This window comes from Acanthochromis polyacanthus, chromosome 22 (assembly GCF_021347895.1).
Source record: "Acanthochromis polyacanthus isolate Apoly-LR-REF ecotype Palm Island chromosome 22, KAUST_Apoly_ChrSc, whole genome shotgun sequence".
NCBI classification, from domain to species: Eukaryota; Metazoa; Chordata; class Actinopteri; family Pomacentridae; genus Acanthochromis; species Acanthochromis polyacanthus.
The window spans coordinates 299,670-323,824 of record NC_067134.1 but is presented as its reverse complement, the minus strand read 5'-3'; the positions used below and the strand labels follow the sequence as shown (position 1 = coordinate 323,824).

The following is a 24,155-nucleotide window of genomic DNA, read 5'->3' as shown; positions in this document are numbered from 1 at the left end:
TCAGTGGATCGTTGCTAATCAGTCACTCCAGCGTTCCTTACAGACAGCCTTCAGTGGTGTTCTGATGCAGGACCGTCTTAGTGCCTCCATGCTGACTTCTGCCTGCTTGTGCTTTCCTCATTCCTCCGGTCCGTTGCTCTGTTTCCTGGTCCTCTGTTCCTCTGTGGGTTCTGCTGGATCCAGAGGATTCTACCGTACTTCCCATGGTTGTGTCCACATGTTGGAATGAGAGGTCCCTGTGTAGAACCAAGAGGAGTGTCCTTCCCCGTGTGGACGTTCCCCCTCCTACAGTCAGTAAGGTTCTCCAGCCATAGTGACACCAGACGGAGGTTCTGCTTTTCCATTCTATGACCTGTTCCATCAGCTCCCTACCTTCAGGCTTTAATGGCTTAGGGTTTTTGGTTTCTGTGCAGTTACTGGTTGATCAGGTTTCTGCTTAGTTTAGGTTTCACTAGTTCTGTAGTTTTCCTGCCTTGGTCTTACCAACAGCAGGTTAACTGTAGTTCTGAGTTTAGTCTTGGTTCTTCCTCCTCCTGCCTCTAGAGGCTCCTTGGTTCACTTTTCTTGAGGATTAGCCCGGTTCAGATAGTTGGTTCTCGTCTGTTCAGGCCTTAACTTTCCAATCTCATTGTGGTTGAAATGAATGAATGAACGCTGAAACCTTGTCAGAAGGCGTCTTATTGTCTTTGTTCCAGTGCTCAGTCCTTGAGGTGACCGTCTAAACTCTTTAGTTTGGTATCTTGGTGTTCTCTGATCCTCTCTTTGGGACCATTCCAGGTTCATTACTGTTCACTATCATGGACTTGGACCAACAGCTGCACTATGGACCCACGCCATTTTTACTGTGGATTCTATCACCTCTAGAAGCTCAGAGCCATCAGAGCTGCTTCACTCATTCATGAGCTGAGACTGTTAATGATGTACAGATACTTTATCACTGAGAGCTGCTCTTATTTCAGGCCTTGAACATTGGACTGTTTTATCACAGGGTTCTGTCACCAACACAAGATCACAGGTTGAGGTTTTACAATCAACCATAAACCTCTAAAAGTGAACTCAGAATGTGAGTTTACAAGGTTCCTATTGGCTGAATCCTTCCAGACAGTCTCTGTCTGATCCATGCTGCTCTTCTTTAGAATAAACTTATTATGAAGTAAGTCGGTGTCAGCGGACGTTTCTTCTTCACCTGCACATCATGGATGTCTGACAAACTAAATATTCTACACAACTTGATAAACGAGCCAAATCCAATCAGATTCAGTCTCTAAAAGCAGCTGCTGATAACATCTGGACATTATTAATGTTCCACAATCACCAGAAACATGATGAGCACTTTGATCTGTTCCAACAAAACATCTGTGAGATGTGGAACAACAACTTTATTACTGACAAACAATCCTTCAGAGGATGGAAACAATGAAATATCAGATCAGGAGCTGTAGTTTGATCAGCAGGAGCCAGTTGATGGTTGGACAGAGTGTCATTTTTCTACACAGCATCAGAGTGAAGTTGTTGGATTTTCTTCCCAATAAAAGTGGTTGAGATGATGATGTGATCAGCTCCTTCATCAACATGTGAATGTGTAGAAATAAAGGCCAGAGTGAGGCTGTGGTCAGAGAGGAGGAGCTTTCTTAGTCCTCAGCTGTTTCCAGGAAGCTGCTGCAGCTTCATCATGTCTCATATTAACGTCATCTAAAGGTGCAGCAGCTGATCTTTGCTCTTTGTGTCTCAGAGTGACGGCAGCCTGCAGACACAGAGGAGGATTTTCTCTCAGACCTGGTCCACACAGCAGAGAGCTGCAGAGGAAGAAGCTGAGTGAGTGGAACTTTGCTTCTCTTTGATTCAGACACAAAAGACAGAATAGAAATCAGCTGATCACAAGAGTCCGTCTGAAAGGACAGAAACAGACTGAAAACACTGATAAAGAGTCAAAGAGAGCAGAAAGAAATCCAAGAGAACAGCTTTGATTACTGTCAGGAGAAATGTGGGGAGAAGAATCCTCACAGAAGTTTGTTTGGTTGAAAAGTTGAAGAATGAAAAGTATGTGGAGTCCATGAGAGACATTTAGTGCAGTAATGATGTGTTTAGTATCAGTCAGTGTTTGGTCTGGACTCTGAACAGGCTCAGTATAAAACTATAAAACCTGATATGAGGCTCTGATCCTGGACCAGATAGAAAATCATTAACCTGAAGGACATTCTGCTGCACAGAGTACATGTATCCTACTACACACAGAGTACGTGTGTCCTACTACACACAGAGTACGTGTGTCCTACTACACACAGAGTACGTGTGTCCTACTACACACACAGAGTACGTGTGTCCTACTACACACAGAGTACGTGTATCCTACTACACACACAGAGTACGTGTATCCTACTACACACACAGAGTACGTGTGTCCTACTACACACACAGAGTACGTGTGTCCTACTACACACACAGAGTACGTGTGTCCTACTACACACACAGAGTACGTGTGTCCTACTACACACACAGAGTACGTGTGTCCTACTACACACACAGAGTACTTGTGTCCTACTACACACACAGAGTACGTGTGTCCTACTACACACACAGAGTACGTGTGTCCTACTACACACACAGAGTACGTGTGTCCTACTACACACACAGAGTACGTGTGTCCTACTACACACACAGAGTACATGTGTCCTACTACACACACAGAGTACGTGTGTCCTACTACACACACAGAGTACGTGTGTCCTACTACACACACAGAGTACGTGTGTCCTACTACACACACAGAGTACATGTGTCCTACTACACACACAGAGTACATGTGTCCTACTACACACACAGAGTACGTGTATCCTACTACACACACAGAGTACATATATCCTACTACACACAGAGTACATGTATATCAGTACTCTAACTCTCCTTGTCATTCAGTGCTTTTTATTTATTCATCTTATTTTCTACATTGTAGATTAATCCTGAATATGAACACTTTTCTGTTTCCATCATGGTTCCATTTGTGTTCTTTTGTAGTTTGGACGTGTTCAGTGTTCATCTACAAGGTCCAAACCGTTGACTGCTAGTGGATCTACAGAGTACATGAATAATGAGTATTTTCATGACATTTTAACACATGCATACAGTTTGTATGGATATTTATACTGCAGTATAATAGTACAGTATTCTGAATACGTGTACTCTGCATGTAGTAGTACTATTCCATCATTAAACTGCACTATTACCCGTGTGTAACGGTCCTGTCCACATTAATGTCCTTTATTTCCTCTAGTTTATTTTCTCTGTGGTGTCCCGACCACTTCATGGTGTTTTTGGTCCGTTTCAGGCCATCACTGCCCCCCCCACCACACCAGCTTTCACACAATCAGCTCATCAATGATCACATCTATGCCAAGGAATGTGTTGGACTGGGAGGAAAATGGTCCCACCAGATCCTGACTGGCTTTCTGACCCCCCAGTACAGGTAAAGTGCACATTTCAGAGAGTCCTTTTATTGAGGCCAGCCTGAGGAACACCTGAGCAATAATCCTGCTGTCTGATCAGCATCTGGATCTGAATGAAATGTATGTGGAGTCCATGAGAGACATTTAGTGCAGTAATGATGTGTTTAGTATCAGTCAGTGTTTGGTCTGGACTCTGAACAGGCTCAGTATAAAACTATAAACCTGATATGAGGCTCTGATCCTGGACCAGATAGAAAATCATTCACCTGAAGGACATTCTGATGCCAGATATTGCTGAGAAAACCAAATGAGTGGGCAGTAAAGCTGAAGTTCCTCCATAAACTCAGATCCTGCTTAGTCCAGACCTCAGAACTGATTCATGGTTCAGCCTCCGTTTTACTCAGAACAACTTTAGTTTCTGCTCCCATTTTTCTCAGACTTCTTCTCTGAACACTAAAGGTCTGTTTCTCTCCAATATTGTCCACAGATGTGTCTAAATGTGTGTCAGTGAGAACTTCTCCTATGTCCAGATAATCCATCCTCCTCACAGCTGAGGCAGATCCAGATGCTGATCAGACAGCAGGATTATTGCTCAGGTGTGCCTCAGGCTGGCCTCCATAAAATGATAACATTTCCTGTGTGATGGTTTGGTCCAGAGGTTCTCTAAAGTGTTAAAGAGGGCAGGACTAAGTAGCAGCCCTGTCTACATCCTCTTTGCAGGGCTCTAGAGTTGGACAGATTCCTCTTTATTTAGATCCTGGTGGTGGGAGATGAGTGTGTTGTTTTAATGCTTTGTATAAATTTACTAGTGAAATGGAAATGGTTGTACTTATATCGCGCTTTTATCCGAAGCGCTTTACATGATACGTCACATTCACACACTGATGGCGGGAGCTGCCATGCAAGGTGCTAACCACAACCCATCAGGAGCAATTAGGGATTAGGTGTCTTGCTCAGGGACACCTCGACATGAGCACAATGGGCCGAGGATTGAACCACAACCCTCTAGTTGTGAGACGGCCGCTCTACCCACTGAGCCATGCCGCCCCACTAGTGAACCCAAATCCAGCCGTTACTTGGTAGAGAAATTCCAGCCAACAGAGTGGAATGTCTTCTGAGCCGCTGAGAGGATTTCACTCTTTCTGCCTTTGTTTCTAGCGTCAGTGATGTGGAGGCTTTACCAGTATTGTGCTGCGTCTGCCTGTTTGCTATAAACCCAGTTTGATCCTCGTCTGTCAGAAACAGGAGGATTTTTTCAACCTCTCAGACAGAATTGATGCATACAGTTTATAATGGATGTTGAAAACACTCATTGGCCGATATGATTTAGACTCTGATCCTGGGCTCCGGTCGGGCTCTGGTCCTGGACTTGTTCTGTGAAGGATCAGAGTTCATGTTTCTTTGGAGCTTCTGTTGGTCAAAGTGTAATAATGTGGGATCATCTTTGTGTTGTGGTCCAGTGACTGCAGAGTGACTTCCATGAGTCATATTTAACAGACAGCAGTGAGCGCCCCCTGCTGGTTCCCCTCAGTGTTGCTGTCAGTGATCCTGTAGGATTAACTGCAGTCCTGCTGCTTCACCTGCAGTGCAGCTGGGTGGTCAGAGAATCCAGGCAAAGGCACAGATAGTGGCAGACACTCTACCCACTGAGCCATGCCGCCCCTATAAACATAATCTGTACTAAAAGAAGTCACTCTCCAAAAACCAAACGGGGATAACTGAAACAGGCAACAAAACAGAGTACTTAAAGTCTGGGAAGTTAAGCTACAGGAGCAAGGTAGGCAGATAGGGACCAAAAACAGGAACAGGCAGGAATCCGAGGGGAAGAAGAGCAGAGTCCATGGAGCTGAAGCAGTCAGGGGGTAAGCAGAACTTGGTGGGGAGAACATAATCCAAGGAGGGGAAACGGAGTCTGTGAAGGCATGTGAGTTAGTGATCCAGCAGGGAATGAATGAAAGCACAGAGCTTAAACAGCTGAGTGAGGTAGAGAACAGGTGAACGGAGTGAACTAATTACTGCAGCTGATGTGCATTACTGCAATCAGCAAAGTGCAGGCAGGTGAATGAGACAAGGGAGGCAGATACAGAGACCAGAGATGACAGGATGAGTGAGAGAAATGCAAGAGAGACAACAACAAAGAGGAAGAAGGAGAAAACTAGAGCAGGGATCATAACACCTTACCACCTGCTGACTTCAACAACAGATTGCATTCTGAACAGCTAATGCTGTTCCCCAGCAGGTTGTAATTAAAGTTACTGCCCACATATGTTACACCACCATTCTACTATTCATGAACACCTGGAAGAGTCCTGGAACTTTTGGATTCCATCACATATTAGAGAACAGATGTAGTTTAAGAATAATGACCTGAGCTAGAATGAGGGAATTTTCCAACAACTGCTGTAAGCTGCCCTTAAAAACATGTAAAATGAAAGAATCAGTCATTAAACTGGCAGCCAGGATGATAAACATCTGATGAGTGAAAATAAATGAGATTCTGTTCATTGGCTGGTTCTACCATGAGGTCTGCTGTCTTTACCAAGTTGTTCCTGGGTTTTTGAACTTTCACTGAACATTTAAGCAGAAAAGTGTTTTATGACAGTTAAATTCTTTTCCATAAATCCCTCTCTCTTCTATGTTTTATCATTCTAGATGATGTCATAACATGCTTCAAATCTTCGGTTCACATCATTGGATCCAAGTTCTAAAAACTCTCTTCTGGGTGGTTTCAAAGACGAGGAAACGGTTGCAGCCATGACACAGGTAGGTCATCTACATTTGACTTTAAATTAAATCTGCTGCAAAGCTTTTCATAGCTTCAATCAAATGGAAATCATCACTTAGATATACAAGCTGTTCAACAGTGTTTTAGAAAGTAAACAGAATGACAAAGACAAGATTCTGTAGCTAATATGTAAAGTTTCACTGTTAAACTGTTAAACCTGTGAAAAACTAACTGATGCAACATTTTGGTCCCTGAGCTCATAAAGAAGTCAAAATGAAGAAAACGAGAATCCTCTGGGGCCAAACTACGGATTGTAATTTAAAGTAAAATAAAAGAATATGATGTACAATTAGTTTCTGCTTTAAAGAAATGAAAAGGTCCATCTGCTGTTTTTGAAGTAAATTTTACTCAACTTCCTTGAATGTTTTTTCCTCAAAATGAATAAAACTGTGTTGTCTAGTTACCTTCATGCTTTTGGCCTTTTTCTGTCATTTCACACAATGTTGTTTTGAGAAATGGCACTTTAACCCTAAACCTGACAGTTTACCTTCTTTAAAGCCTTAAAATGACAGAAAAACCTTAAGAAATGTAAAAAAATCAGCAAAATGTACAATCCCAGGATTTCACATGAGCCCACCTGTGCTTAAGTAGAGGTGGAATTTAGCTTCAAATTTATTACATTTAAATGGACGTTCTATTAGAATATCGACGGTTCTAAAAAAAATCCAACTCAGATTTACAGCAAGCATACATTCTGATATTACAACACACCTTTAAGAATACTGATCAGGATGAAATAAGAATGAGAATAAAGTCATTTAAATGTGAGATCAGTCATAAACTCTGATTCTACAATAATTAACGTCTTCAGGATCTGTAAAGTCAAAGTGTTTTATCTGATCCAGATGTTGGAGATCTTTGATGATCTACAATCTGATTGGTGGATGACTGATGTTGCTCATATGTACAATGATTTTTCCAATCAGTGTGTTCCTCATTTTATTTATCATGTGATTTATTTCAGTTTTCTGAACTTCATGATGCTTCGTCTAAACCATGGACTCAGCTCAGTTCCTTCACAGCTTTGGTTTTCCTTCTTCTGACACAAAACTGTTCAGGTAACGACACACACAATCAAAATGTACATAAAACACAAAGATGGTTTATGTATTAAAGAAGAACATTTTAAAATATGTTCCCTCGAGAAAAAGGACAACTCGTATTCATTTCTTTCCTCACATGCCTCCTTTAAAAGCTGTAAAATCCCATCCTGTTTCTCTCCAGCTCTTCCCCAGGTGGTCGGTCCGTCTCAGCCGGTCCTGGCAACGGTTGGTTCTGACGTTCTTTTGTCGTGTCGGCTGGAACCTGCCGTCGATGCTTCAGACATGTCCATAGAGTGGTCCAGAGGAGACCTAGACCCTTCATATGTCTATGTGTGGTGGAGTGGAGAGGAACTAGAAAGTTCTAAACATCCTGATTATAAAGGAAGAACGTCACTGTTATTTGGTCAACTGGAGTCTGGAAACGTTTCACTGAAACTCTCCAACGTGAAACTGTCTGATGAGGGAAAATACAGATGCATCATTCGTACACTGGGTCGAGGATCTACTGTTGAACTGGTCGTTGGTGAGTTAATACTGAAACTTTAAGACTCGGATAATTGAGGTTTCTCAGGTTTTCTAAACATGTTTCTGTGTCTGATCAGAACAAAGACTGTAGGAATGAGTCACTGCTCCAGTTTTAGGGTTTGTTTATGAGTGCAGCTCAGACAGAGTGACAGGTTTTACAGTTAACTGCTTGATCCACATTCCAGCAGCTGTTTCTCAGGTCCTTGTTTCTTTCTAATCCACGCCATCATCTCTGTGGAGGTGGTGTCCATTGTTCTGATCAGGTCAAATAAAGCAGAACCTGAACCAGTGAAACTCCTCCTCTGTAGGAAAACAGGACAAAGGCCTCACAGCAGCAGCATTTTACAATCCAGGACTACTTTATAGCACCAGAAGGTTCAGTTTATACACAATCTAACAGGTTTTTGGTCTCACAGAGCAAATATAATGAGAACCGATGGCATTGACTGGTTCAGTAGACATTATAGATCTCACACATACATGTACTGTTTGTCAACCATAGAACAGGTTTTCATGAGTTTCAGAATAACTTGTGGCTTAATTCAGTTCTCCTTTAGTGCAGCGTTTCTCCATTTAATCTACAGATTCATGCAACCCCCTGAAGTTTAAATGGACAATATTTGCCCCTCATCCATCAGCCCTCAGAGGAAGCACATTGCCATATTTTATGGCTTCAAACACTAAAGTCTCTCATTTACAGAATAATTCAGACTCTCTGTTGCGGCTCCAGATTGCAGTCAGTTTTAAATCCTCCTTCAGATGAATCTAGAACTTCACTGGAGTCCACTGAGGCAAACTGAACTGACTGGATGTAGTTTAAGTTGAAGGAAGTTTCTGTTGTTGATCAAACCATGGTGAGGTAAAGATCAGAGAGGAGGATAAAACATTTCAATCAGCTGTCCAACCAAACTGATAAAAGGAGAAAGTTCTGTTCAATAAGCCAACATTTAACAGAGTTTATCCAAGAAGCCTTGAAGCTTCAACTACAACCCAAAGGGCTTCTACAAAGTGATGAACAAAGAGTCCACATGTTTATCAGAGACATTCCAGTTTTTGATTCTTATTAAATTAAAGAAAATGTAAAAACATGTTGTCACTTTGAGTTCAAGAGTTATTGAGAGTATTAATATAAAAAATGTTTGTTTTTTCTTTTTAACATGAAATCTACATTCTGATTCAACTGAAATACGTCATCAATGATGTTTTCTCATTTCTAATCAGCAGGTCACCCACATGTTTCTTTATTTTAAATCCTCAACCTGATCAAACATAACTGAGGATGTGGATTAGTTCTGGTTTCAGGTGGACTCTGTAGCTCCTCTAAAACCTCCATGTCACAGTCTTGATTGTAGGTTTCTTTCAGAACATCATTAAAATGCAGTTTTACTTTAGAGGAACGGGATTTTTCAGAGACAGAGTTGTAACAAAATGTGCAAACACTGAAGGAGTCTGATCACTTCCTGTTTTAAGGAGCTTGTTAGAAGCTGGTAAAGTTGTGAGATAGTTCTGTCCTTTTCTACTGTCTGATGTTTCCCTTCTTATCTTCAGGGACTGATTCAGTTACAGTCATCAGTCTAGCAGGACTTGGTAGAACCAGCAGCTCAGTGGACTTAAAGTGTGAGTCTGCAGGCTGGTATCCAGAACCTGAGGTGTTGTGGCTGGACGCTGATGGAAACCTCCTCTCTGCTGGACCTACAGAGTCAGACAGAGGTCCTGATGACCTCTATACTGTCATCAGCAGAGTGACTGTGGAGAAGAAACACGGCAACAAGTTCACCTGCAGAGTCCAGCAGAAGAACATCAAGCAGAGCAGAGAGGCTCTGATACACGTTACAGGTAGTTTGTGTTCACACTGACTAAATCCACTGTTCAGGTTATAATAAATGTCTCATTATTCCATGTTTTATTGTTTCAGATGAGTTCTTTAAGGTCCAGTCCAGTAACACCTCCACTATAGTCGGTTTGACTGTTGGTCTGACTGCTGCCTTCGTCCTGTTCATTCTAGCAGTTTTTCTTTTTGTTCGCACAAGAAGACAAAAGAGTAAGTCACATTAATGTAAAACTATTGACCTTTGTAAAGTATTGAAGCTTTAATGGAAACCATAATATAAGAGATTTTAATTCATTTCACACAACTGTCTGGACTGTCGTTCTTTCTGTATTTAAATACTGATGGTTTTATTTCTATTTATATTTAGGGAAAAAGAAGACTTTGGTCAATCAAAAAGAAGAACAGATTGGACTAGTAAGTACAGAAAGAGAAGTTTGACTGCTGGTAGATGAAGAAAGACTCCAAGATCAGGAGATGACAGAAAGTAAAGTCAAGTTTGATGTAAACAAACAATAATGGAACAAAGGAAGAAGGTTTGTGTCTGTAAAGCAGATCAGACGTCAGAATTCAAGCTGGAAGACGAGTAAAGAATCTGTGGAGAAGAAAAAGCAGATGTAGTTTATCAGTGAACAGAGGAAGTGGTTCAGTACAGAAACAGAGAAAACAACAGCTTTAGCAAACTTCAGTGGAGAGAAAAGGAAGTTTCTATTAAACACAAACTCACAGGTTTCTGTTTAATAACGACATATTTGTTGTAACCAAAGAGTGTGAACCTGAACAGACGATCAGTAACTAAAGAGCAGGAGTCAATTGACTCCTTATTTTTACTCAAATGAAGCAAAATTGTGCAATGTTGATGCACTAAAGAAGCCTGTCCTTCAATGACAGTTATATTCTGCATGTTTAAATGTTCTTGGGGGGAGAAACAGATTCATTCATGGACCATTCATACAGATGATGTTCATATCGGATTTTCAGTTTGTAACCAAGAATGAATTTAGAGTCAATATACCCCAAATAGTGAGTTGCAGAATACTGAAAATTTAGAAATTGTTGCTGTTTTCTTGTCCAGGTTGCTTTTGAAAAAGATTTTAAGCCCAGTGAGTCTTACCTGGTTAAATAAACATTGATTGATTGATTGATTGATTGATTGACTGAGCACTCTTCACTCAACAGGTGGCTCAAGTGAGAAAGCAAAAACGTTGTGAAGCATGTGCTGATGATATTCAGCATTTTGATGAGATACACTCAGCACAGTCAGTCTGTTCCTGTGCCCTAAATGCTCTTCATGTAGTACATATTCTTGGAAAGAGAAAAAGAAAGGTTTCTGCTGCTCTCATCATAGTTTACAGTCTGTGAAAACTTATACCACTTTCCACGAACCACTTTGTGTCAGGATAACTGAGACTGGCTTGATCCCTAATAATGATGGGTTGCAATGAATAATGAGCCGGTTTATACTGGACATATTTGGTGACTTTTACGAGATTATTATGAGTACAGAGTTGATATGTTGATATCAACAAAGTCGTTGATATCAAAGTTGATATGTTCCTTGTGAATTTAAATACAATATTTTCTGTCTATAGAAAAAAGAATCAAATCCACCACCAACTGCATCCAGTTACTGCCCATTCACTTTTTTTGGCCCCATGGGGCTCATGGAAATGGTCAGTTTGGACGTGTTTTGTCAATTAAATATTTACATTTCAATCGCTGCAGTCACCCTCCCTAAAACAAATTGGAGCCACAAAGCACAAAAAAGCATCAAGGAGCAACGTTGATTTGATGTCAAGTATTTTGATTTACGATGTAATTGCGCAGTAAAATGATGTGGGATTGATCCCTTTGTAGGGCCTCTTTACCACAATAACGATCTCAAAGCCTCTTCAAGCTATTTATGGTAGTAGTCACAATCTTCACTATTTCTAAACATCAAATTGACCTCAAGGTGCCCGCTGGGAAAAAGAAGTTAATGGTTGTATGTAAAGAAACAGCAGCTTCTGGATGAAAACACAAGATGGAGACTGAACTGTAGATTCTGAAGGAAAAGATGGAAAATAACAAGGTCTGACATCTCTGGAATATCAATGAAGGTTCAGTAATTCTGATTTTACCTGCAGCTGTTGGGAAGTCATTCAGAAACCAACAATCAGCTCCATCAGGAGAAACAGAAAAATGAGACCCTGAGGAATCAGCTGGTAGAGGTAAATCTCATCATCATCATCTTCATAAAGTAACTTAATAAAACCTCAACCTTTTCTGGAATATCGATGAAGGTTCAGTAATTCTGACTTTACCTGCAGAAACAGAAAAGTCTCCTGCATTCGATGGGCGCTGATGTTAATTTTAGTTCTTAATAAATGTAAAGTTTGATCTGCTGTAGATTCTAACAGTTACAGTTTACAGCAGAAGTGAGAACAAACCGTGTAAAACCACTTCAATGTCAGATCATTCACAGCTGGATGCACAGTAACTGCATCACCTCTAAGATGAACACTCGGTGTTTTCTGCTCTGTGAAATTAAAAACTATCAGCCTCACACCTTAAAATCACAGCATGTGTTTCTCTACCTGCAGCTGAAGATAAATCATTCAGAAACCAAGAATCAGCTCAAGGTGGAGAAACAGAAACTTGAGAACCTGGAGTACGAGCTGGAAGAGGTAAAGCTCACCATCATCACCTTTATAAATAAAAACTGACATATTCACTGATCTCTGTCTCACCATGATGTAATGTTGATAAAATTAATGAAGCGATGTTCACTTTGAACACAAACAATGATTTTCTAAATATCCACTTTAAATGTGAGCATAAATCAGTGAAGGTCAGTAAAAGGAAGTAAAGTTTGGAAACACTGTGGTGTCACTTCCACTGCACAAACATCCATCATTCAGAAAGCAACAATTATCTTCATAAACCACTGAACTACATTCTCATTTTCACACAAATCTGTTTTCTCACCAGAATTCTCAGAATGTGACGTTGTAGGAAAAGTTTAGTTTGAAAGAGACACAAAGTTTCCTAAAGAAGACATAAAACAGGATTCATGTTCCATGTGGAACCTTTATTCTGACACTTTGGTTTCACTTTCATTCACTGGTTGGTTACATTTCTGCAGTTAGAAAAACACCATGATTTGGGTTAAATATGAACCTTTGAAAACATGTTTGAAGACTTTCTGTCATTTTCTGTTATCAGGTTGACAAGAAATAAAAGATGTTGATGAGAAACATATCAAACATGTATTTTAGTTAAATGTGAACATCATGTTGACAGACAGAGTTACTGAATTAAAATAAGGTGATAAAGTGAATGTTCCAAGCAGCTGGTTCAGAGCAGAACTTCCTCACCATCTAAAGCTACAGAAACAGAGATTTAACAGAACTCAGCTGTGTTCCATGAAGATGGTTTTAATGAGTCTACAACCAATCAGAAGTCACACATTAATGTACAGATGTGTTCACATTAATAAACTGTTTGTTGAATGAGAAGCTGAACTGATGAAGACTGAGAGAAAACTGAAGACAGTGATCCAGAACAAGATCCAGGAGGTTCATGTTTTCTCTCTGATCATTGATCTGCTCTCATCTCTCTTCTCTTTTCATATCATACTGGTCTGTTGTTGAGACCAAAACAACCTCAAATATCCAGAAGAACAAGACAACAAACAGCTGTTTTTAGTTCCACAGTGATCTCTGATTCTGATTTTATTTTTCATGTTTGGTTAAAAAAATGAAACTATTTTCCAGACAAAGTGGAACAAGTTTAAATCAGTTCCTTCTAAGGAGGACATTCTTCTTTAAAACCAGAATCAGTGTTGTTCCTGAACTATGTCTTTCACCAGATAAAGGTTTTTAATCTTTGATGTGTATTTAAAGTTGTTTTTAAGAACTGTCCTCAGCATCAGTTACATCATTTCTCATTTTTTTCCACACTGTCTTTGTCTTTCATTGTTTTTTTTACTGATATTTTGCTGCTGCAGGCTAAATTAAAAACCCTAGAATAAAGAGAAGGAATAAAAACCTGAGAGAAAACCAGCATCAGGGAAGGTTGCTATCGGCCTTGACCAGTCAGAGTAGGGATGATGGGGAAATTCACACCCCAGTGGCCACAGACTGCAATATCAGGTGATTTCCTTCCATTGGGAGCAGCTTCAGCTTCAGTGTCTAACCCAAGGGCCCTGATGGAGGGATCAGGGATTGAACCACAGCTGCCCTGTGGCTGTAAGGTTATTAACAAGGTCCAGCAGGATGTAACACATTACACCTACTTTATATTTTCTACAGTAGCTTCCTGTCAGCTTTATTTATGTGGGAACAACTACAAACATCTAGAGTTGACCAAAGTGCTGCAGCTGGTAATTATCCAGCTGTAACAGAACTAAGTGGAACAAGCAATCTGTTCATAAAAGAGAATAAAACTGTACAATACAGTTTAAAAAAAAAGACAGATTTGGAGATCTAGGATTAAAGTTTATGTCTGTAAAAGGAGCAGATGCTGTTCCTCTGAGGTTGAAGTCTCCTTGTTGGTCTTTGCTCTGTCCATCATGTTCATGATGATGCAGTGGAAAGAAAATGTACAGGAGAGGTTCAAAAATAAGATCTTTAATTACACAAAAGGTCTGAGCCTTGACTCTGCAGACAGAAGACATGATCATTTTAACACGCACACACTACCAGTCTACAGTTTGGACACTACTTCTCATTTTAGAATGTTAACAGAGTGTCAGTCATCTTCCAGTGTCCTTCCCTTCTGGCCATGTCCATCCACTCTGATCATCGTCTACCACATCTAACTATGATTACTGGGACCATTGATCGCTCTGATCATTCAGTAGATGACAACTTTTAAAATTCTGCTTTCTCGTGTTCAGTTGCCAAGACGATGTGTCCTCATTTAAAATCAGCAGGACAGGAAGAACACTAGAAAGACCCTTCTAGCAAATTATCCAACAACCTCCACCACACCAACACAACTGTTCATTAACTGCTGATGTTTTCTTTGACTTTATCAGGGAGCCACCATGACTTCAGAAGTCCTCAGAAACATCCTGGATGATCTGGATGATGATGAGCTGCATGAATTACAGTCGTTCCTGCAGCAGCCCAATAATGTTCAAGGTCTCCCAGCCATCAAAGAGAGCCGACTACAGACACTAGACAGGTGTGACACTGTGGATGTGATGGTACAGATTTATGGACTTCAGAGAGCTGTGGAGGTGACCAGGGTGGTTTTAGAGAAGATCTCCAGGAATGATCTGCTGCAGAGGTTTCCTGCCAGCAGCTCAGGACCAGAAGGTCAGTCACAAGACAAGAACAACATGATATCATTACAGTCAGAAAGATGCATGATGGTTCTGTTACAGTCTGATAGAGTTCAGGTTCTGTTACAGTCTGGTAGAGTTCAGGTTCTGTTACAGTCTGATAGAGTTCAGGTTCTGTTACAGTCTGGTAGAGTTCAGGTTCTGCTACAGTCTGATAGAGTTCAGGTTCTGTTACAGTCTGATAGAGTTCAGGTTCTGTTACAGTTTGATAGAGTTCAGGTTCTGCTACAGTCTGATAGAGTTCAGGTTCTGTTACAGTCTGATAGAGTTCAGGTTCTGCTACAGTCTGATAGAGTTCAGGTTCTGCTACAGTCTGATAGAGTTCAGGTTCTGTTACAGTCTGATAGAGTTCAGGTTCTGCTACAGTCTGATAGAGTTCAGGTTCTGCTACAGTCTGATAGAGTTCAGGTTCTGCTACAGTCTGGTAGAGTTCAGGTTCTGTTACAGTCTGACAGAGTTCAGGTTCTGCTACAGTCTGATAGAGTTCAGGTTCTGTTACAGTCTGATAGAGTTCAGGTTCTGTTACAGTTTGATAGAGTTCAGGTTCTGCTACAGTCTGATAGAGTTCAGGTTCTGTTACAGTCTGATAGAGTTCAGGTTCTGCTACAGTCTGATAGAGTTCAGGTTCTGCTACAGTCTGATAGAGTTCAGGTTCTGTTACAGTCTGATAGAGTTCAGGTTCTGCTACAGTCTGATAGAGTTCAGGTTCTGCTACAGTCTGATAGAGTTCAGGTTCTGTCAGTTTTTCCTGAGTCCACATTAAGGTCAGTTCTTCTTTAAAATCTACTGATCAACCCTGCTGACTGAATGCTGCCCCCTGCTGTTTAAACCTTGATATAAGCTCTTTCAATTCTCCTACTGTCAAGCATATTTGCTCTACTCAGACTGTTACTCATTATATTTTGCACTCTATCTGCAATGCCACTTTATCTCATGGTCATGTTTACATTTCACTCACTTCTTCTTATCTTAGTTCTTAGTTGTTGCTTGGTTCTCGTTTTTCTTCCGTTGTCCCTAGATTCCTTGAGTTTTGCTTTCTCGTTCTTAATTTACTTAATTTGTGCCTTTTTAAAATGTATTTTGTACATTGTATTTCTAAAGTCATCTACACTACCAGTGTAAAGTTTGGACAGTCCTTCTTATTCAATTCCTTTTATTTTTTTGTATTCTCCAGTATTGCAGTATTGATTAATACTGAAGATTAACACTTTTTTGTTTTCAACATAATTCCAAATATATTCTTTTATAGTTTTGATATCTTCAGTATTAATCTGCAGTGTATAAATAAAAAGCATTGAATGAGAAGTTGTGTCCAAACTTTTTGACTGGTAGTGTGTGTAGCGACTTCAACGAAAAAAAGTCGCTGAGAGACTGATACTGGGCCTATTTGTCCAACGCGCTAAACAAAAGAACCCACTGAGATTTCCATATAATTAATTTGACCTTTTATTGAAGAAAAAGACAATCAACTCATGATAACATGCACAAAGTACAAATCAAAGAAAAATAACGAAAATAGCAAATGTAGCGAATGTAGCAATCAACAAAAAATACGGCGACCCATTTCACTCCCCCTCTAACAAACAAAAACATCAAGACAGGTATATATTTGCTTACATATATTTGCTTAATTTTCCCCGCCCATATCCAGGTGACCCGCTATTAACCTATTTATCATAATCATAAAATAATACTATAGTGAAACAAACACACAATTATTATACCCTTAATTTTATCATGAAACAATTCATGCATGGCTCCTAAAGTGTGTGTGTGTGTGTGTGTGTGTGTGTGTGTGTGTGTACGGGAAAATTAGGGGTGAGTCCAAACTTTGGCCTGGTCGTATGTGTATGCATATATTTTTGTCAGGGTAGAGACTGCGATTTGGTAGAATAAGAGTTTCTACCAATAGAGATTGCGATCGCAATCTCTATTGGTAGAAACTCTTATTCTACCAGTAGAGATTTGTCAGGGCTAAGGTTAGACTTTTAAGGTTAGGGTCAGGGGTCAGGGCAGGGGTCAGATTTAAAGTTCCATCTCTACTGGTAGGATTGGAGTTTCTACTGGTAGAGATTACAATCGCAAACTCTACTGGTAGAAACTCCAATTCTACCAGAAATATATATACTGCTATATATATTTCTACTACTGTTGCACGAAGAGAGAGTAAAATAATTTCAATTCTTGGTATGTCATGTGCATATTGAAGAATTGACTATAAAGCTGACTTTGAGAAATACTAAAATTAGTTCTGTGGAAGCAAAGCATGTCCTCACCTGTTCTCACCAAATAATGAGTCGATCAGACAGTTTCTTAAGATTCTTCATTCATCCTGTTTAGCTGGGATTGGTCCTGCAGTTTACAACCAGAGGGAAGCTGACCAATCAGCTCTCAGTAAGGACAGAGACATGTTGTTGAAGCAGCTGCTTTCCAAATCACAAACCTTTAAGTTTAAATAAATCCTACACAAAGTATTCACTGTGTCCTGCATACAATTAGAACATCCTACTTGATACTATGGAGCCTTAAACTGTGACTGTCCCAGTCTGTAGTAATGTGGTGTCATCTGACTGTGAGTCTCAGCAGCTCAAACTTATTTCTATTTCCACGACACACTGTTAAGTGCTGTGACTGTTCATAGAATGTGGATCAGAACAGCCAGAAAAACGTGCTAGTTTTCATTCTACAAAATTAGTTTGAATGCTGTAGGACATCTGGGTAGTTCTGACATCCTACATTTAACATAAATGTGTAACCTTTTTTCAGATGATCAGACACATAATTTTGTCAAAAACATACCTGACATGTTTCGACGGAGCCTTCCGTCTTTGTCAGAGGTGTCACTAGGTGGTGTGTGACGCAGTTAAAAACCAGCTGATGTTCACCATGTACATTGTCGGTCAGTATAGCCTTCTTTAACCCTTGCCTCAGGTTAAATCAGGACCAGCTCTCCGTTTAAAGGGTTAGATTCTATCTGCCTATTAGTATTCCACCTAACAGGTTTCAGTAGAATAATTAAGCTGGTGTCGAGGAATACTCGCCGAGGTCCTAACTGTCTTCTTCCAAACGTCTTACCCCTCTTACTCCAATAAATACTCTCTTACTAAGCAGCCCTCCTAAGTAGCAGAATTGATTTATTGATCACGTTTGTTAACGACAGCTTTCCTCTTAAAACTGTGGCACTTGTTGATATTCCTGGGTTCGTTTTAGAGGTTTGGATCACTAACCTCAGGGGTAATGTTTAATTAACTAGTTGGATTAAAGTAACCTTTAAGAACCATTAGATTGAATGCACACAATCAACTCACTTTTTACCACTATGCAGAATAGGTGAATCATAGTAATTTCATAAGATTTCTCTTTAAATGCAATATAGCGTTTTATTAAGCAATTATTAGCAGGGGCACAGCATTAATTCATGATTAAACAATTTAATTATTTCTGATTATTTCCAACTAAACTAAGCTGAGCGTACCTAAGAATCTTCTCTAATTAGTAAATTTAGGAGAGAGAGCGGACAGCGTGGCCACCGCTGTTTCACCCAGTCTTGACCTGCGTCTGGGAGAGCCACTTGTTAGACCAGTAGACTCGGTACGAAGTCTTCTTTGTGGGCAGAGGGTGTTCTTCCTTAGCAGGGGGAGTGGAGAGGTCCCGAAAGCCAATCGTTGGTCTGGCAGTTATCTTTTGTAGCAGCTGGAACACAAGTGCGGGCGTCTCAGCTGTCTTCTCAGTCGGATGGTGGTGGTGGAAAGCCCCCGTCTCATCAGGCTGTGGTGGGTCACTGGGTCCTCCAGCCCCTGGAGTGGAGCAGCCCTCTGCTGCTGCCTCCTGTGCCTCTCTGGATGCTGTAGGTGCTTGCCTCTCTTCATCTCTTTGGATAACTGCAGACCTCTCAGGACTCTCCTTTCAGCAGAGTGTGGTCCTCGCTTGTTGAACAAAGTCAGAAAAAGACTTTGCCTCCAACGATGTTCTCAGCGATCTCTGGAGCCTAAGTCCTGCGTTGTCTTCCCGTCTCTTGGGCAATAGATGCGGTGAAGATTCTTCAGAACTCTGGCGATGCTCCCCGGCAGCTCCGGCGAGCAGCATCTCTTGCAGCTCCGGCGAGCAGCATCTCTCCCCTCCGGGGGAGAACTCCGAACTCAGTGTCTCTGACTCTGGGTTTTATACCCTAGCTCGACTTCAGCTTAGCACATACACATTTTCACACACAATTCTAACTAGTAGGTACGCCCAGGTGATTAATTCATAGGTTTAAGACACAACCTTCTTCATATTACACATACATCATTCTTTCAATCTTTTCACATCCACTTGTTACACACACTTCAGTTGTCTGACAATGTAGGCCTGAGCCCATCCTGTCATCCTGTGGAAACTCCAAGTTCCTTATTTCTGAGGAGACTTCTGCTTTTCCCATCCTGTGTAAACTCAGAACTATCACTTAATATCACAGCTTAAAGACACAATCAGTTACACTGAATCACTTTTTAAATCATTCTTCTTAGCATGATCAAATAACTCATTTTAAATCATTCTCTTCTATAGCAATCATCATTTTCAGAATATATATCAGCCTATTAAAATCATTCTTACATCAAGCATAAGCATAATCATGTGGTTAACTTATAATGTTTCTCATTTTAACTTTTCATTGGTTTGCTTAAAGCTTTTATTTAGGTGGTGGTTGCTCCTGGGATCTCAAATAACTAGGCCCCACTTGACAACATTTAACATAATATGTACTGAGACGTACTAGATTAACATAATAGTTACTGGGACGTACTACGTCTTTTTCTGTGTGTACCATCTGATATGTTAGCATGTAGTACTATGTAACATTACGTTATACTTTTAGATCATCATTGTGCAAAAAGTCGAGGAGACTTGCCTATCTCTGTACTGCCTCATCCACATTCCTATCCTGTTATCTTCGATAGTTAACCATCTGGGTCGTCCTTTAGCTGAGCTGATCTTTCAATCACTTTTTTCAGCCACTTTCTTCCAAATGATCAGGGTAAGTTGCTGCTTTATGTGCAGAGTTTAGGATGAAACTCCCATTAATATGTTTGGACATTTACAATTCCCATTCACTAAAATAACCTTTTTGAAGCATTAAAAATCTCACACACAATTGGCACAACTTTTATTACCATCAGAAGTTATAAGTGGTTAATTAAAATGTCAGCTTCTTTGCAGTTGCTTGTGTTTTTCCAACAACAGCGGAGGTTTCTGTAGACACACACCTCACACTGTTACCTTCATGTTTGACACAGATCAGACTGTTCCGGGACCAGAACCACGTCCCATCACATATTACCAACAGAAGCTTCAGTCAAACTTCCAGGACACGTTTAAGGTTACAACAGAGGGGTGTGCAGCAGATAAACAGCGTCTGGTTGATATCTACACAGACTTGTACATCACAGCTGGCCGGGATGTGCACGTCAACACACAGCATGAGGTCCTACAGATTGAGGAGGTGTGGAAGCCATCAGACACAGAGACACAGATCCAACCCAGAGACATTTTGAAGTATCCCTCTGGAAAATACAGACCCATCAGAACAGTGCTGACCAATGGGATTGCAGGGATTGGAAAAACATTCCTCGTGCGCAAGTTTGTGTTGGACTGGGCCGAAGAAAGAACCAATCAAGACGTGCATTTTATTTTCCCGTTCACTTTCTGTGCCCTGAATTCACTGCAGGGAAAAGAGTTTGGTTTGGCAGAGCTCATTCATTTCTGTATCCCAGAAACTAAAGACGTCACAGTGGAGGCTCTGAATTACATCTTTACAGCTCTGCAGTCATCAGGAAACAGCAGCTACCACAAGAGCAGATTCAAACTGCTGTTTCTGTTTGATGGACTGGACGAGAATCGCCTTCATCTGGACTTTGATGTCAACAACATTCGCTCCTTGGACGTAACAAAGTCAACAAAAATAGAAGTCCTGCTGAGGGAACTTATCAGTGGAAATCTGTTGCCCTCAGCTCGCCTCTGGATAACCACACGACCTGCAGCAGCCAATCAGATCCCTGAAAACCTCATCAACACTATAACAGAGGTCAGAGGGTTCACTAACTCACAGAAGGAGGAGTACTTCAGGAAGAGATTCAGAGATGAGACGCAGACCAGCAGCATCATCTCCCACATGAAGAAGTCACGAAGCCTCCACATCATGTGCCACATCCCAGTGTTCTGCTGGATCACTGCTACAGTTCTGGAGGAGCTGCTGAGAAACAGAGAGGGAGGAGATCTGCCCAGAACCCTGACTGAGATGTACACAGAGTTTCTAAGATTTCAGATTGATCACACAAAAGAAAAGTACGGTCCAGAGAAGAGGATTCAGTACATAAAGTCATTAGCTAAACTGGCTTTTGAACAGCTGCAGAAGGGCAACCTGATCTTCTATGAGAAAGATCTGAGAGAAAGTGGCATCAACGTGAGTGAAGCCTCAGTGTACTCAGGAGTGTTCACAGCGATCTTCAAAGCAGAGCGAAGACGGAAACAGGAAGACAAGATGTTCAGCTTCGTCCATCTGAGTGTTCAGGAGTTTCTGGCTGCTCTTCATGTCCATCAGACCTTCATCAACTCTGGAATCAACCTGCTGGAAGAACAACAACAAACAACCTCCAACAAACCTGATCCAACAGCTTTCTACCAGAGAGCTGTGGACGAGGCCTTACAGAGTCCAAACGGACACCTGGACTTGTTCCTGCGCTTCCTCCTGGGTCTGTCACTGCCGACCAATCAGAATCTCCTACCAGGCCTGCTGACACAGACAGGAAGTAGCTCACAGACCAATCAGAAAACAGTGGAGTACATCAAGGAGAAGATCAGTAAGGATGTGTCTGCAGAGAGAAGCATCAATCTGTTCCACTGTCTGAATGAACTGAAGGATGTTTCTCTAGTGGAGAAGATCCAACAGTCCCTGAGATCAGGACGTCTGTCCACAGATAAACTGTCTCCTGCTCAGTGGTCAGCTCTGGGCTTCATCTTACTGTCATCAGAAGAACATCTGGACGTGTTTGACCTGAAAAAATACTCTGCTTCAGAGGAGGTTCTTCTGAGGCTGCTGCCAGTGGTCAAAGCCTCCAAGAAAGTTGTGTAAGTAGTTGGAGACTGAAGATTCTTTTTCATTTTGCTGCTGTTTGATCAGTATAATGTGCTTTTTGTCTCTTCAGACTTAATAACTGTAATCTGTCAGAGAGAAGCTGTGGAGCTCTGTCCTCAGTCCTCAGCTCCCAGTCCTCCAGTGTGACAGAGCTGGACCTGACTAACAACAACCTGCAGGATTCAGGAGTGGAGAGTCTTTCTGCTGGACTGGAGAGTCCACACTGTAAACTGGAAGCTCTCAGGTCAGGACTCACACTTTGAAACTGATGTGATTTCTATCAGTGGATAAACAGCTAACCTGAGTACAATCATTTCTGCTGATGGGATTCATCAAATGAGCTTTTACTGAACTTGTGCAGGACTTTGTCAGGGTTTATTTTTGACATGATTAAATCCCACTAATCATTGCTGAGATTGTTGATTTGCTTGAGACGCATGAAATGTGCAGCAAAATGTATCTGAAAGACAAAGAAGAAAAGAGAGAGAGAAACATCCATCCAAGTGTTGTCCATCAGGTTTGTGTTGTTTTGTGTGTGCAGGCTGTCAGGCTGTCTGGTCACAGAGGAAGGCTGTGCTTCTCTGGCCTCAGCTCTGAGCTTGAAGACCTCAAATCTGAGAGAGCTGGACCTGAGCTACAACCATCCAGGAGACTCAGGAGAGAAGATGCTGAGAGCTAAAGTGGAAGATCCACACTGTAGACTGGAAACTCTCAGGTACAGACAGACAGACACTCTGAGGTACAGACAGACAGACACTCTGAGGTACAGACAGACAGACACTCTGAGGTACAGACAGACACTCTCAGGTACAGACAGACAGACACTCTCAGGTACAGACAGACAGACACTCTCACTAAACTATCAGCTGAGCTCACAAAAAAGAGTGGAAGCAGAAGAATACTGTTAGCTCAGCTATGCACCATGACCGAAAGGAAACTGTTAGCCTAGCTTAGCTCAAAGACAGGAAGCAGGGTGAACTTTTTTCTTTTTCTTTTTTTAATTTCAAAAAGTCACAGGTAACATCCAACATCAACATGATATTGAAACAAACAGTGACAGATTTAACAAAAATCACTTTGAAGGAAGAAAGGAAGAGAAGAAAGAAAAGAAAAGAAACTAAAAACAAACAAACAAAAAACCAGCTGAACAAATGTAAACATTTATAGCAAATTAAATCTTTAACAAATGTAAACAGTTTTTATTGCTTTCTGGTTATCAGATATTTATTTATTGACTTTAAATAATATTCAAATTCTTTATGGAAGACAAGATAATTTGGCTTTTGATGACTGAATTTTGCTTTATGAATGTGAAATTTTACTAATATTAATATGAGATTGATGATAAAGGCCTTGTCTTTTTCATATCCATCCTGTGCATAAACTCCAAAAATGATGTTTGTAGAACAAATCAATCTGCAGATTTAGTTTTTCTAAACAAAATTTTTAAATTTCCTTCCACATTTTTCTGCTGTAACTACAATAATAAAAATGTGGAACTGTTTCTGACTGTTCAGAGCAAAAAGAACATCTTACATCTATATCACGTTTAAACTTAGTCATAGAATGTTTTATGGACAGATTTTATGCAAGATTTTAACAGAAATGTCTCTAACTTTGTTAACATGAACTTGTGAGGTAAAAGCCAAACCTGAGACCAGAGATATTATTAATAAGAGTTCCAGTCATGGATAACATCAGGTTTTGTTGTCGTTTCTCTTTGGAACAGTGCACGTATAGCTCTGTTGCTGTTCTTTGCCGTCCCAAAGCATATTTAGCCACAATAAGTGTCACATGGATTAACAACATGTATATCTGCTGCAAGAGAGGAGGCAGTGCACAGAGTCACAACAGCAGCTGGAATGGAGCTAATGACCTTTGGAAACTCTTCAAGTGTTGAAGGGAATGGAGACTTTTCACAGAATTCAGTGTCATTCATAAAATGGCCACTAGGGGTCAGAAGCTGTGAGACGAAGTCCATTTTGTTGTTAAAGCAGCGATTGAGAAAGATGCTTTTATTTTGATGCAGTATATCCCCATTATTCCAGAGATAATACCCATGTGGAGAGAAATTGTGCTTGTAGGCCGTTT

The 24,155-nt window shown here is 40.8% G+C and overlaps 2 protein-coding genes and 2 long non-coding RNA genes across 21 annotated transcripts in view; 3 read left to right on the top strand and 1 right to left on the bottom strand.

The window, feature by feature from the left end:
* The window catches only part of LOC127531987 (gastrula zinc finger protein XlCGF8.2DB-like), a 387,969-nt gene that overhangs the window by 149,942 nt on the left and 213,872 nt on the right, over nucleotides 1–24,155 (bottom strand). The window lies entirely within an intron of this gene.
* Nucleotides 1–24,155, top strand: part of LOC127531945 (NACHT, LRR and PYD domains-containing protein 12-like) — a 172,155-nt gene that overhangs the window by 143,778 nt on the left and 4,222 nt on the right. Inside the window, exons 7-8 of one of the 2 annotated variants that reach the window (XM_051942483.1) lie at nucleotides 22,135–22,308; nucleotides 22,606–22,779. The exons of the other annotated variant lie outside the window; for it this stretch is intronic. Of the exons in view, the coding sequence (XP_051798443.1) occupies nucleotides 22,135–22,308; nucleotides 22,606–22,779 (348 nt within the window). The remainder of the gene's footprint in view (nucleotides 1–22,134; nucleotides 22,309–22,605; nucleotides 22,780–24,155) is intronic. 2 annotated transcript variants of the gene reach the window in all.
* LOC127532098 (uncharacterized) lies at nucleotides 3,343–7,784 on the top strand. The gene is made up of 4 exons (XR_007939352.1): nucleotides 3,343–3,463; nucleotides 6,096–6,206; nucleotides 7,193–7,286; nucleotides 7,453–7,784. It is a non-coding gene; the product is annotated as an uncharacterized LOC127532098 (long non-coding RNA).
* Nucleotides 9,352–11,830, top strand: LOC127532104 (uncharacterized). The gene is made up of 4 exons (XR_007939360.1): nucleotides 9,352–9,632; nucleotides 9,712–9,837; nucleotides 9,995–10,041; nucleotides 11,751–11,830. It is a non-coding gene; the product is annotated as an uncharacterized LOC127532104 (long non-coding RNA).